The sequence below is a fragment of the Parasteatoda tepidariorum genome, chromosome 1, assembly GCF_043381705.1.
Source record: "Parasteatoda tepidariorum isolate YZ-2023 chromosome 1, CAS_Ptep_4.0, whole genome shotgun sequence".
Classification (NCBI taxonomy): Eukaryota; Metazoa; Arthropoda; class Arachnida; order Araneae; family Theridiidae; genus Parasteatoda; species Parasteatoda tepidariorum.
Window position 1 is genome coordinate 58265348 of NC_092204.1, and position 15034 is coordinate 58280381.

Here is a 15034-nt window from a genome sequence, read left to right on the forward strand (position 1 = left end):
TATAACTGTGAAAAAGGAAACAAAAAATGTGACTGCATGCAATGTAAAAAATTTTAGTTCACCTCAAAACCAAAAATAGTGGGAACTATACTCCAAAGTTTATTTAAAGCGTAAAAACATAGACACGTTAAAAAAAAATTTCAACAACTTTCAAACTTTTTCAGCATTTTACGCTTCCTCAATTTCATTAAATGTATACACATTCCTCTAAAATAATAATAAGTAATAAAGTACCTAATAAGGGACTATACAAGACTATTATAATCGATTGCATATCTTTACGTTAAGCACTGACATGTTATTAGCGTATGACACGGCTAGAATTAGCATCCCCATTTTGAAGCATCATAAAATAAAGCAGTGGCTGTTGTACCGATCTTAGGTAAATTATCTCCACTGCTATTTTGCCAGCTTTTGGCAACAGCGCCTCCTCACAAGAACTAATCCAAGCATTAGGTTGGTTTAGTAGTGGTCTTTTATCCTTGATAGCCAAGGCAGTAGTAATATTATTGAATCAGATAATGTTATTTAACTATATCAAACTTACCTATAACTTAACTATATCTGAACTATCCGATTAACTTTAACCACTTGACCTTAATAGCAAACATCAGTGTAGGGCAGTGTTTCCCAAACTTATGACTTTTGTGTACCCTTTCTAAATTTTTTGTAGCGCTGCGTACCACTAATAAAAAAATGAATGTATTTTTTACTAGAAAAAAATTGCACAAAAGTTAAAAATCACAACTAGCTGTTGACACCACTAATTATTAACCGTTGACTCAGCAAAAAATAGCCAATAGAAAAATACGTAATCGTAACTTTTCATGGCTAGCTTTTTTTAAATAAAATTTTTTTAAATTTTCGTTTGTTGCAAGATATTTCGCATAAGAACGCGTACCCCCGATAAACTGTTCCCGTACCCCTGGGGGTACGCGTACCACACTTTGGGAAACACTGGTGTAGGGTATATCGGGTAATGGCATCTAATCTTTAAAAAAAAGTCTAAATAAGCACGTAATGCACGTGATCAGAACCCACTTTATAATTGGTCGAAATTTGTTTCGGCACAATAGCAAAATAAATGTTATTCAACCGACTGATATCTGTAATAGAAACTGCGATAAAGCAAATAATGTGTGTTGTACAAATTATGTAAATACAAAGAATTGAATTTAAGATATTTAATTGAAAACAACTCTGCATGAAATGTTTATTCTTAGTAATAAGAAGTACTACTTAAAAAAAAGGGGGATTTGAATTTATCTAACTATTAAGAGACCTTTTTTCCCTCTAATCGATAATTTTTATGAAGAACTCGTAAAGAATACGTGTTAAATATTTTTCAACCAGAAATTCTGTGGCATGAAATGCATTTTCAGTAAAATTTTCTGCTGAAGGTTTGTCTAAGAATATCTAAATCACTCCTTATTGTGTATTACGCAGCATCAAACTTTTGATAGTAAGAAAAAAATGAATATGTTCTGTTTTCGAAATCAGTTATAAACTGATTGAGTTGTACTTAATATAATTACAAAATTATGATATTTATGTATGAACTTATCATAAACGTAAACTTCATTCATAGACATCTGTTAAATCTTAAATAACTCTCCGAATTAAATCTCTTTTTTAATGTAATTTCTTATATACTTTCATCTATATTTCAAGTGCTTTAAAAATTTATCTTCGCAGTGAATTTGCAAAAGAGAGAGAACGTGTGGAAAATAGACAAACTTTTTTAAAAATTAGAAGACAGCAACAGTTAGAAAAAGAATTGAATGGTTATGTAGAGTGGATATGCAAGGCTGGTGAGTCATTACTTCTTATTTTCCTCGAATTTTCTGTTTAAATTTTCGAAGTCGATTTTTGGTTCTCAAGAGTTCTTGAACATAGAGTCTAATCTACTTTCCTTCCGACTAAAAAGCTTTTAGTTTTCTTATGTTACAGAACAGGACGTTTTATGAGTTGTTAACCATAATGACACCATTGGTACTTGATAAAGTTCTTCGTACTAAAAACTGTACTAAACACAAAGCAATATTTTATGTTGAGAGTTGGAAATGAAACGATTCGTAATTAAAATTATTTATCGTATGAGATGACTTGATCCTTTACTGAGGCCAGAGGACCCAAATTCAGCAAAACATATGACATTTAACAAGCGTTTAAGAGTCAGGAAAAGAGGGCGTAGCTTAAACCTGTCGAAAATGATCTCAACATTTAGATAGTTAGAAGTTGGAAATCTGTGGTGCTGGCTAGGCAGCAATTGCGATAGTTGTTTTGTTTTATTTTTTTACATTTTATTTTATGACCGGGATTGAACAGCAGAGCCAATTCTGAGTTTACGACTATCAATGTTCATCTCCGTTGGCTTGTATTTTTGAACCCAATCCCATACGACAACTCTTGGATCAAGCATTGGTACAACCTAGCCTTCGCGGAGAACTTTTTGATAGAAGTAATCCGCATTTGTGCTAGATGGGAAGGAAAACCACGAAAACCTCCCACAGTTAACTCTATTGCTGGCAGATTCTAACCTGTGAGGATCTACCTCTGAGGATATTTGTGATAATTAAATGGGAAAGCCTTAGTCTGGCCTAAGTTGTAGTGCCAAAGGAGGATAAGCAGCTTATTATCATTATTCTGAAGTAGCGTAACGAACGCCTTATAAACCACTTAGCTATTCAAAGCAGTAAATAATACACTTTGAGACGGCTGCTAACATGACCTGTTGACTTCAAATCTAATCTCGCTTTCGTTCTGCAAAACGCAATCGAGGACAAAGGCTGAGCACTATAAATATAAATTTTTATTCTAATTTAGCACCATACATGACCATCGTTGCATTCAATGAAAGTGGACTTATGCGTCATCTTTCATTACATTAATTGTTAAAAAAATACTGGAAAAAAGCCTTCACGCAGCACTTTGTTGTAGGAATGTAGGCCAAGGGAATCAGACAGGTTAAATCTCAACAATTTTGTGACCAACGGCATAATTGTGGTCAGCATTCACTATCATGTTAAAAGTGGGTGAGCTTCAGACCGCTACTGAGGATCCAACCAAGGTCCATCATAATAATAGTCCAGTTCATTTAATCTCATTTCTGAACTATAGAAAAAAAAATTTAACCCAAGCATGCATTCCAAATGTTGTTTATTTTGGGAACCACTGGTTTAAACTTTACGGTGTTAAACTGGCTTAAAGCATTGCTGTACGAAATATAATTATTGCTCATAATATTTGTGCAATTGCAAGAATCTCTGCTGTTAAGGAAATTACTAGACTATTTTTAAAAAATGCGACTATAACTTACAAAAGAGTGGTTTTGTTTAAGAAAATATTTTTTTAATATTCAAGACCTTCCAACTTTATTTTATTGTCATTTAATTTATTTTTTATGTTATAAATTATGTTATTTCAATTTTTTATTTACTTTTACTTTATTTTTTAATTAAATGTTTTGTTACATTTCATTTTTTTTTTTTTTTTTTTTTTTTTTTTTTTTTTTTTTTTTTTTTTTAAAAAANTTTTTTTTTTTTTTTTTGCTTTATTTTATTTTTTATTTATTTTTTTAAAGAAAAATATACTCACATCAAAAGTAAGCGTTAGGATTATGTCCAACTTCGAACTTTATTTGAAATTCCAGATTAAGGAACTCTTATTTTCAAAATTTGGAATCAATATAAATCTTTCACTATCAGCTTTGGATTATACGATGCATTTCAAAGCAATTCAGGAATAAAATAATCTTCTCTATAAGAAAGAACCAAATTTCAGATTTATTTCATATTTCTTGCAATACATTTTTATTTCTATTAATTTATATCAATTTAATTTCCAGAGGAAGTAATTTTAGCAGAAGAAAGGACTACAGTGGAAGAGAAACTTCATATCATTGAAGGTAATTCGTTTTATACATAAATTTTAAACAGCATTTAACTGCGAAATTTTCTAAGCTAAAAATCAATTGAACAACTTCTGAAAACAGTATTAATCAATGCACTTTACAATTAAAAAATATGAACAAATAGTATTTATATGTTTTTATTATATTATATAGTTTATATTTAGTATTTATAAATGCTCTTTTACTCAGCTCGAAAGCGTACTGCTAAAAGGAAAAAAATGAAAAATATGCATAGTAAAAGCACAGATGAGGAAGAAGAAGAAGAAGATGGTAGCAAAGATGAGGATCCTGTTGGTCAGTATTTTTCTTATCAATTACACTTTAATGTTAATAGACACACGAAATTTACAACGTGTAAAAAATATTATACAATTGTTACACCATGCAAAAGTTTAATTATTGTCCCCGGTTTAATTTTAATGTTTGATCATTTAAATTTTTTAGACATAAACCTCTTCATTCATATCTGATTTTTTGCATAAAAATAATTAACCACCTGAAAAGTTTCGAAGATATTTTGTTCTTCTCTACTTTAGTATCCGCGTACAATTAGTAATGTATCCCACAAAAATTTATTGAACTCGCTTTTTTAATGAAATTAAATTTAAATTTATTTTTTATCACTTTTATTAATGTTTGACAAATACAAATAAAAATTTTATTAATTTTATATTAAATTTATTTTTAATAAAATGCATAACGCATTTTACAAGATTTTATTTCTATATTTTGAGTAACTTTAAGCAAGCATTTTTAAGCCATTTTATTTCCAATATTTATTTTTTTATAATTATTCTTTGCTTTGTATTTCATTGTAAAATATTTATTTCATTTAATATTAATTTTTTCCTATTTCTTTTAGCTAAAAAGGGAAAACTAAAAGGTGAGTACTTTTAACTAACTGTAATTATTTTTTATAAGTTATTATATTTAATTTGATACACTATTACATACCTTTAATTTTTATTTCTATTAACATTTAATATCATTAAAAAATAATTTTATTTACTTTGAAGGTTTGGCTAGGGCTTCCTATTTTAAGGCCAAAATAAAGAACAAAGGTGCGTGCGTAGCCTTTTGGCGAGTAGAAAAAAGAATAAGGTGAGAACATATTTTTCATTTTCCAAAAATTCTCAAAAAATATAAAATTTAGATTAATAAACAAGTTTCAATGTTAAAAATATAATTATTGCAGTTATAGTGCACTGAGAAAAAAAAGTATGATGTATTGTGATTTTATTACCATAGTTATGGGTTATTTTACCAATAATGTTATTACCATACAGTACGGTAATTTTAATGGATTTTCTTTTCCCCGTGTAAGACATTTCTTTTTTCTTTTTTTTAATTATTGGTTATTTTCATTTTTGATATTTTTCTGATCATCTGTTCACTTCGTCTACCACAAATTTAAAATAAAATTATCGTTTGCGGAAATAATTTTCTATATAGTCTTCCTTAACTTAAACTTTTATGAATCCTGTTTTGTTTTGTTTTGTTTTCTGATGAAATGTCCTTTACTGAGATTTCGCCCTTTTACGTTAACATCCGTAAATAGATTGCAGCAACTGCGCATGCTCGCATTTACTTTAAATGTTAAGTACCTTTACGTGATTTACGCTACAAAGACAAAGCTACAAGTACGCTGTTTATAGCTGTTAAATGTTGTTTTCTCTTTAAGCCTACCTTCGAACTAAAAATATGGGCATTGAATACGAAGTTGAAGAATATTGATGAAATTTAGAAATGAATCGTGTGATCTTACAACCATTGGTTCTTCAATAAAAAAAATTATTTTATTAGTTTTTGCTTAACATTATGACGGTCTAATCGAGTTAGTTCCATAAGAAACTAGATATATTTTCGCCATTTCCTAATTATAAATTATATTTATTTTAACTATACAATTTCGTTGATATTTTTTCACGGGAACATGCGCGTTTCACCAAAACTGACGCATGCGGACTAGAAGTGCGCATGCGCAATTACTTAAAATCTTACGTACGGGAGCGTACTAAAGCTAACATAAATTCGAGATACCTTAAGGCCTGGTTTCTTAGGACAAACGCCTTATCTGGGCGTCAGCGTTAAGTTGACGTTACCCTGACGCCAACAAAATACTGGTTTGTTAGCTCAAGGCCTGGTTTCTTAGAAGAAGCGTCTCAACTGGGCGTCAGCGTTAAGTTGATATAATATTGACGGCATAAAAATACCTTTTTGTTAGCTCAGCGTGAGCAGTCGGTCCAACACAGACATTATCTTGCATTGCGCATGCGTCAATAACGTAAACAAATATTTATTTTGAATTTGTATTGATTTTGTGATTGTCGACCAGTGCTTTAAAGAACAAATAATGGCTTTGTCCAGGAAAAAACACATTATAGCTTAGCTAAATGAAGAAGAAGAGGAAAAAGAAGCTACGTTTAATGTTAAAATTAAAATTTTGGCTGATTTCAATGCTCTGTTGTTGGCTGTTGTCCGCCATTGCTTCTGTTGTTAACGTCACGCACGTTAACGTCACCAATTGCAGTTGATTTGGACGGCAGTTGTCGTTCAAGCTGAGCGTTCGATGTCGTATGCTGTCAAACTCATAAATTAACCAATCAGAGGTAAACGTTCGTTTCAAACTGACGCCGACGTTTCCTAAGAAACCAGGCCTTTACTTGTATAAATTTTGTCTTAATCACAAACGAAGATTTCCGTATATTCCAGATCTCATCATAAGACTTTTCTGTCCAATAAGAATGCACAAACAATACTAATAAACAGACCTAAACATTTGTGTTTCTTATGTTATTTATAGTAATAAATATTTTTATATCTTATTAGTGCGCAATTATTGCTACAATATACTCTATTGAAACTTGATATAATTGATTTGTAAATTTTAAATTAATATAAACTTTTGCTTTTGTTTCAATTAGAATAATTTAATGAAATAATGTATTTGATTTAAAATGAAAATAACAATAAAACTGAATATGCAATATATGAGAGTTAAAATGTTTTAATCTATGTATTAAAAATAGATATTTATAAATGCATATTTTCAGATTTTTTATTCGTCATGCTGTTAAAACCCAAGCCTTTTACTGGTTTGTGATAGTATTAGTGTTTTTAAATACTGTATGCGTAGCAGCTAATCATTATGGCCAACCTGATTGGCTGACAGATTTTTTATGTAAGTATTACTGTAAACAGCTATCTTTTTAATTTTAAGTCTTTATAAATACATTTGAATGATTTTATTTTAGATTTTATAAATTTTTTAATATATTATTGAACGTTGATTACATCAATAAAAATGTGTCTACTCGTAACGTCCATCAAAAAATTTAACAAATTTTATTTATGTAATGAATTAAAAATTATTATTTATTTATTATGAATTTATATTTATGATGAATTTATAATTATGGAGCTTAACCACTCTGATTCGATTGTAAATGTAAAGCTCAACATTGGTGTACAATATTTAGTATTATGTAAATAATCCCATGAAACTGAAGCGGTAAGATATTACATGATTAAAAAATTTCATTCGCTTTAAAAATGTAAGGATTAGAAATAACAGTCGAATAATTTTCAAGACTTGCCAGACGTGGAGAAGAAGAAACGATTCGTAAAAACGGCCTATAATTTGAACAGAAAAAGAACAAGATATAAATGTATGGCTTGTAGGATTCTGCTTAGAAAACCAAAGAATTTCTGCTCTTAAAGTTTCAAAATTGTAAAATAAATAGCAAACAGATGAGGCTTCTAACTGATTAAAAAAAGAATATTTTAAAGAATCATGCATACCAGTTGCAGGAACAACGTGGTGCTGTCTTAGACACAAGTTGCGAAAAACTTGTAAAAATATTTCAGTTCCAATGTGCTGGCATGCAAGAAGAAAAATATTGTTTTCTTGCGGCATGCCTGTTTCCTCGTCTGCAACGCCACCTGTTGAGGAACTTTGTAAATAATTTTCAAAGTTGAAGGAATATAGCTGGTTTTTTGGACAAAGTGCATTTTCTCCCTATTTCTGTTCTAATCTAAATATTTCTTCATATCTGCGGTCATTTTCGAGACACCCGATAAATATAAAATATAAGGTCATAAAAGAATTAATAACTCATTACTTCACCTACAATTCATTAACTTTGTTTATTAATTAGCTAATTTATCACTTCATTCCTTCATTTACCTCCATCCATTCATTTACTACTCAAGAAAATAATAATTTGTAAACATATTAAAATTTCAGTCTTTTTGACATTAAATATTGATTTCCTAAGTAACACATTTTAAATTGGAGCTCGTTTATACAGTAAATATGTCTCTTTTATGTAATTGTATCTTTATTTTACAGACTATGCAGAATTTGTATTTTTGGGACTTTTCATCAGTGAAATGTTTATTAAAGTTTATGCCCTCGGGCCTCGCCTATACTTCGAATCTGCCTTCAACAGATTTGACTGTGTTGTAAGTTTATCAATTTTTATTTTTGAGTATAAACTTACCTCTAATAGCACATGTGTGGATATAATTATTTTCTATAAATCTAGTTTTTTATTTAATGTTGTCGAAGCTGAAATTATTAACCTTAGTTTTACGTTTAGTAAATCTTTAAAAACAAATTATTATTTTTATTTTAAATTTTCTTCAAAAGAATACAAAACTTTAAAATAAAAAATTTTATATGTTAACTTCCGTCGATTTTTATTTATTAATAATATTTTATTATTTTTCATACAAAGTATTCTGTACATCAGTATGATATAAAATGTCTAACAATGATGTGATGTACGAAACTGTTAATCCCCCAAATCATTATCGATAAGAAAATCGAGAGAAAGTTAGATGGATTCCTTCAAACAGCTGTTCTCAAATGATACCTCAAACAGCTTCAAACAGCTGTTCTCAAATGTTCGGTACCTTGGGGTTCCGTGGGAGAGTTAAATGGGTTTCGAGAGCTATTTCTTTTTTAGGCAGTAATTTTTTCAATCTAACCAGTTATCCACTAGTTATTTAATACTTTGGTTGTTTTTATGAAATTAATAAAAATAAAATGCCAATAAAAAAATATAAAATTTAGTTTTTAAAAAATAATTTTTTTAATTACAATATATTGAATTATTTATGAAACGGACATTCATTTATTATAAAATTGCCTTAGTATTGCCTCATCCGGCTTTTCAAATCAAAATAAAATAACTAAATTCGCAAATAAATATGCTTGCCTAATAATCTTTTTGAACGTTTATAGCAATTCTGTTTAGTTTACCTTTCAAAGAAAATCATAATTCTGCCTATTTTATTCATTTTCAAGCTTATGTGTATAGTTGTTACAGTTAAAGTATATAATGCAGTTATTTCATAGAATACCTAGTTATTCCATGAAATAACTGATCGTGTCCGTTAAAGTGTGTAATATGTTATTAATTTGACACTTTAACTAGTTATTCTATGAAATAACTAGGTATTCTATAAATAAACTAATGATAGACAATTAAAATGAAAAAGAAGCAATTTATCTAATTTATGCAGCGTATAAATGGTATTTATGGAAACGTACCATAAGATCATTTGTTACAACAAGGATTACTAAAATGACACTTGGAATTACAAAGAACATTATTTCTAAAACAAAAACATTTTTTGCTGACACACTGGGTTTTACACGAACATTTTTTAAATCCCTGACCAATACCTAAACTTAGAGCTGTAGTAACCGACCGGAGAGATATTTCTACGTCCGGTACTTCTTCGATTTTAATTCATTTTTGTTCGCAGACACTGAACTGGGATCGGGAATATAATTGTTTTATGCGTCCGCTTCTTGTACCCAATTGAAAAAATCCTTCTTCGGTTATTTTTATGATGATAGCTAAAATAGATAAATGCAGTAGGGGTGGAAGGTAAATGTATTTGTCATGCGAGATATATGATATAGATTATTTTACATTTTAACGGGCTGCAGACCGTTATTCTATGAAATAGCTAGTTAAACCATGAAATACAAGAGAGTTTTACACTTTAACTGACACGATCAGTTATTTCATGGAATAACTAGGTATTCTATAAAATAACGGATCTCATACTTTAACGGTAACATATACACCGAAAACGAATTCTTTACTAAACTGGATAAAGCTCCAAGACGGCGAATTTAACTGTGGAACATAAAATCTAATTTAAGATAATTAATGGTAAAACCAAAGAACGTAGGAAGGAAAAGTCTAACTCTTCGAATACGTAACTAAGGCGGAGATCTGCTCGGTGCAGTGCGCTACGCTACGCTATGCCGGAAAAGCAACTTACAGGATGAGCAAAATACTCAGATTTACCATTATGCACAAAGACATACTAGAGTGAGAGTCAGGAAGTATAGTGCGGCATTCAGGAGAACTCCTCCAGACACTCGTCTCGCGTCGTGGCGGGTACTATAGTTAACGAGGAAAGGTCACTACGAATAGGGGTGTGGGGTGAAAAATTTTGTCTTAATCTTAGCGTAGGTCGTCGTGAGTAAACCAATCGACACCTCCTTTCCTCCATTTCACCCCCATTAGAAATGCGCTCTCGCTTGTTACCACAGCAGCAGACAGCCCCAGACTTTCAGTCTGGAGGAGCCAACTACAAACTTCAAAGCCGCACTATACGTCGCCTGTGAACTGGTTGTTGGACAACTCTACATGCACTACATATAAAAATGAAACGGCGGGTACACTGCCTTCCGCCATTTCATTCTTTCTTTCTATATCAAAATGAGTTAGCAAATTTAATTAACAGGGATGATATAAGTGTATACTCCATGACATATCTTAATTAATAGTACAGAACTGTTCATTGATAGTGTAAAAATGCAGAACAAACCATAAACAAAAGGAGAAAACCTATCTAACCCAACCCAAGTAGTGGCTGGGAAGAGAAGTGGGTGCAAACCCGTCTCACGAACCTGTTGTGCCCTTAAATGTTGTTTTTTTTTCCTTATACACAGATATCGCATCCAACCTTAGAGGACTGGTTTACATTATGCCTATGCCAGCTAGAATTCTTCCCCTATGTATATTCTTTGGTAAAACGATGATAAAAATTTATTCCCATAATTAAATATTTTCGAAATAAAGTAGCATTTTTAAGTTTTTACATTCAGAATTATCCTTAGATACTTTATTTATTAAGTCGGGGTTCTACCGGAAGAAGTTTGATCATCTAAGGTTCCATAGACGAAAAATAATCTTGGCACTGCTGTCTTAGAGAAGACAAAGAAGAATTGTCTAACCAATAGATTCTTCAGCCCTATTTGACATATGATATTCATTCCTTTCTGCCTACTGACACATATAGCAGCTGTAACGCTTTGCAACTGGGGAAAATACGATTGGACTGGGCATTCTTTAGCAATTTAAAGTGCACAAAAACAGCGCAGTTCCACAAATTTTGCTACTTTTTTGAGAGACTTGAAAGAGGGCTCAAACTAAGATTAAAAATAAAATTAACAAAATGAAATTTTTTGTTTTTGTAAATTTTCTATATCTTGTATTATTATTATTATTTAAGTTTTTGATTATTGATTATGAATAATTTTCAAATTTATTACTTGTGAGTAAGGTAATTTTGTGTTTTAGGTTATTTGTGGAAGTATATTTGAAGTCATATGGTCCAGTTATAGAGAAGGTTCTTTTGGCCTTTCAGTGCTCAGAGCATTACGACTTCTCAGGATCTTTAAAGTGACAAAGTAATTACCTTTTTCATTATTAAATAAATTTTTAACTGATAATCAATTTTCTGTTCATTCTTGATTTAAAAAAAACTAAAGAAGCTTCAAAAAATGTGCTAAAATACCATTCTAATGAATTGAGAGTATACTGAAACACCAAGAAGGTAAACATCATTGAAATCCGTTTTACTACCAATTTAGTGGCACTCGAAAATGCACGTGATGTTTCATAATGACCACTCTTAATATGTATTTTTAGAATCCATGACAAATTGAATTTCAGTAGTCTAATATAAAAAACAAATGTACACATTCGGAATAATAAATTTATGTTTAAACAAAGAAATAACGGCTATCGAAATCTAAAGAATCACCACTGAGAAAAGCAAGACAAAACCCACAAAATCTGTTTAATTTTAGTAATAAACAGAGATGAATTAAATGGTAAGTATTAAAAACGCGTCATAGTGTTCTCGTGTAATCAAATTACTTTTTTTGTTTTCTATCCTACCTTCCTCATTATTGATTCGACAGATTTCGTTTTACATTTTTGTTTATCTTAACTCGAATATCTATTTCCGACGGCCATGACATGTTTTAAATCTTAGAAATATGAGAGTTTTCAAAATACTACTTATCATGCTATTTCATTAAGAATGTACTTTGCTATTATTTTGAAAACGCTAATGCCTGTATGTATTTGTTCTTTTTCAACCAACAGGTACTGGGCTTCTTTAAGAAATCTAGTTGTATCTCTTCTGAGCAGTATGCGTTCCATTCTGAGTCTGTTGTTCCTTCTCTTTCTTTTCATTTTGATATTCGCACTTTTGGGAATGCAACTTTTTGGAGGAGCGTAAGTAACATCTTTCTTTAAATACTAATACATTTATTTACTCATCCGGCTTTTNTATATATAGTATTTAAAACTAATTCAAATTTGTTTAACTGAATGTTTTCTGAACAATCCAAAAATTAAGATAAATTCGTAAGTCTATTAAATAATCCCACTAATTACATAATCTTACTAACTAACGTATCACGACTAGAAATTAAGGCGCATAATACTATTCTCCATAGTGCAAAAAAAATTCTATTATATTAAGGAAAATTTCTGGCAGCATAGTTGTCAGAAATTGTCCCTGTGCTAACATTAACATAACACATTGACAGAAATTCCCTAAAACAAAACACTACTATCTATAACAGTGATTTCCAACATACATGAGGCAGGGGGCCACAATTAAAAATGCAAATCAAATGGCGGGCCGCAAACTTTGTCTAATTTTTATGTAGGACTCTTTTATGTTTGAAGGAACGTTAAATATTACTGTCAGATTTTTACCAAGTCGTGCAAAACAAAAGTATTGAATTACAAATTAAAATAAGAAGTAAATTTTTAAAAATATTTAATTGTTATTAATAATATTTTTAAAGATATTAAATAAATAATAAAAATTCGGGCTACAATAACTTTAATGTGCACCTATGTATTAAACAATTTATGTGGAACAGATATCTAATTGTTAAGATATAAAACTTTAAAAAGGTTAGCATTAAAACTTTTGTACTAGCACGCAAAAGGTTCAATGAGAAAATTGAGGCTTGTCAGCTGCAACCACCAGAGAATAGATATTTACATTTAAAATTTACAAATGTGTGTGTAAATATTTTCGTCCTTAATGAGTGGTTTCAAAAAAAGTTAAATCGGAGAATTTCTCCCTAAAAATTTTTAATACACACATGCTAAATTATATTCACTAAATACAAAAAAATGAAATAAAAAAGAGCAATATGCACAATTACTTTTGTATTTGAATAAATATTTTCTTGGATGCAGAACCTGAGAAATGAATTTTTTTCCACCGTTGGTATGTTAAATTTCACAGAAACGAAGAAATTAGGTTTTTATTAACGAGAAAAGTATTTTAAACCCATATAGAGTTTTTACAAAAATTGTAAGCAAAAAATGACAACTAATATCAATAACAACTAGGCTCACGGGCCACAAAAAAAGGTTCCGTGGGCCGGATGCGGCCCCCGGGCCGCCAGTTGGAAACCCCTGATCTATGGGATACTGATATTTTCTGTTAGTCAGGGCACGGCATAGAAATTTGGCACGAAGGTAGCTGTGCACCCTCTGATTTGAATAGTGAACTAGATTTTTAAAATTTTGATTAGTTTTAAAATTATTCCCTTTTTGAGACATCAAAAAAAATCTTTGTAGAATTTTAGTTTTTTTTTTTCCTTCTTTTTTTTTCATCGTTAAGTTCAGATGCACCGAAACGGGATTCGAAACCAGGACCTTCCTGGTATGAAGCCAACTACTTGATCTTGTCCATACAGATAGGTCGGCATCTGTATCAATGTGTCAAATTGTTTAATGCCGCATTGATACTAAAGATTTTCATATTCGAAACTGAAAAAATCTGCACCCAATAAATAGGAGTTGCATCAATTTTTACAGCTTTTACTTAACAGAAGAAAGTTCTCTTTTGACACATTATCAAATATTATCCATTTTCCAATCGCGAAAATACTAAAGTCAGTCACTTATTGTCAGTCACTCGCGAGTCACTTATTGTCGACAGTTGCTTGAACACGGCAGTCTTAATATGCAATTAAGTAAATTCTACTCATAGAGACACTTATCTATGATGCCAAAAAATTTAAGCACAATTTGAAAAATGATCGAAGTCTTCACGCTACGATTTTATGGATTTTTTTTAATCATAACGTCATAAAACACGTGACCATTGTGGGTACAAATAATTAGCCATTAATCTCTGTTGTAATTGAAGAGTTCTGAATAACAATTTCTTTGAAAAATATTTTATTGTAATCTTATGTAATTATACAATATATATTAATTTTTTCAAATATTTAAATATTTCAAGTCTAAGGGTAAGTTTATAAGTACTTTTTTTGTAAGAAGGTCCCTTGTAAAACAATCAACGGCAACACAATTTTAAAGAGTAAACTTAAAAAATTCTTTCTTTGCAAGCAAATAAAATGCAAGAGGAAGAGTTCTATGAAGCGAGCAATTTAAATTAATTTTAGGAATTTATGGATTTTGATTATTGAAAATTTTCGTGTAAGGAAAGTAGATAAAGTATAATCTTTGTTTCCTATTGTCATTGTATAAAGCCAAATTATCCGAATTCCCCAATGCGTCCTTGTGAGGCCTTATCAATTCAGACCATTACTTTTAAAAAAATATTTTAAGATGAACGAGTCGATTTTTTCAAAAGCTTACAAACCCGTCTTACTTTTACTTACTTACTTTTATGATAATATACTTGCTGTTTCATTAAATAATCACATTATAAAATAATCCCAATAAAATATTAAATTGCATGTTTAATTAACTCAAAAATAATTTTTTAAGCATTATTTTAAGTAGTATACTTGGAACAAAGTAA

The 15034-nt window shown here is 30.2% G+C and overlaps 1 protein-coding gene across 1 annotated transcript in view; it reads left to right on the forward strand.

Moving 5' to 3' along the window:
- LOC107449199 (voltage-dependent calcium channel type A subunit alpha-1) overlaps positions 1 to 15034 on the forward strand; it is a 349547-nt gene that overhangs the window by 265352 nt on the left and 69161 nt on the right. The window contains exons 10-18 of the mRNA XM_043053258.2: positions 1696 to 1811; positions 3848 to 3907; positions 4103 to 4207; positions 4776 to 4796; positions 4930 to 5014; positions 6967 to 7094; positions 8265 to 8377; positions 11524 to 11633; positions 12337 to 12468. Of these exons, the coding sequence (XP_042909192.1) occupies positions 1696 to 1811; positions 3848 to 3907; positions 4103 to 4207; positions 4776 to 4796; positions 4930 to 5014; positions 6967 to 7094; positions 8265 to 8377; positions 11524 to 11633; positions 12337 to 12468 (870 nt within the window). The remainder of the gene's footprint in view (positions 1 to 1695; positions 1812 to 3847; positions 3908 to 4102; positions 4208 to 4775; positions 4797 to 4929; positions 5015 to 6966; positions 7095 to 8264; positions 8378 to 11523; positions 11634 to 12336; positions 12469 to 15034) is intronic.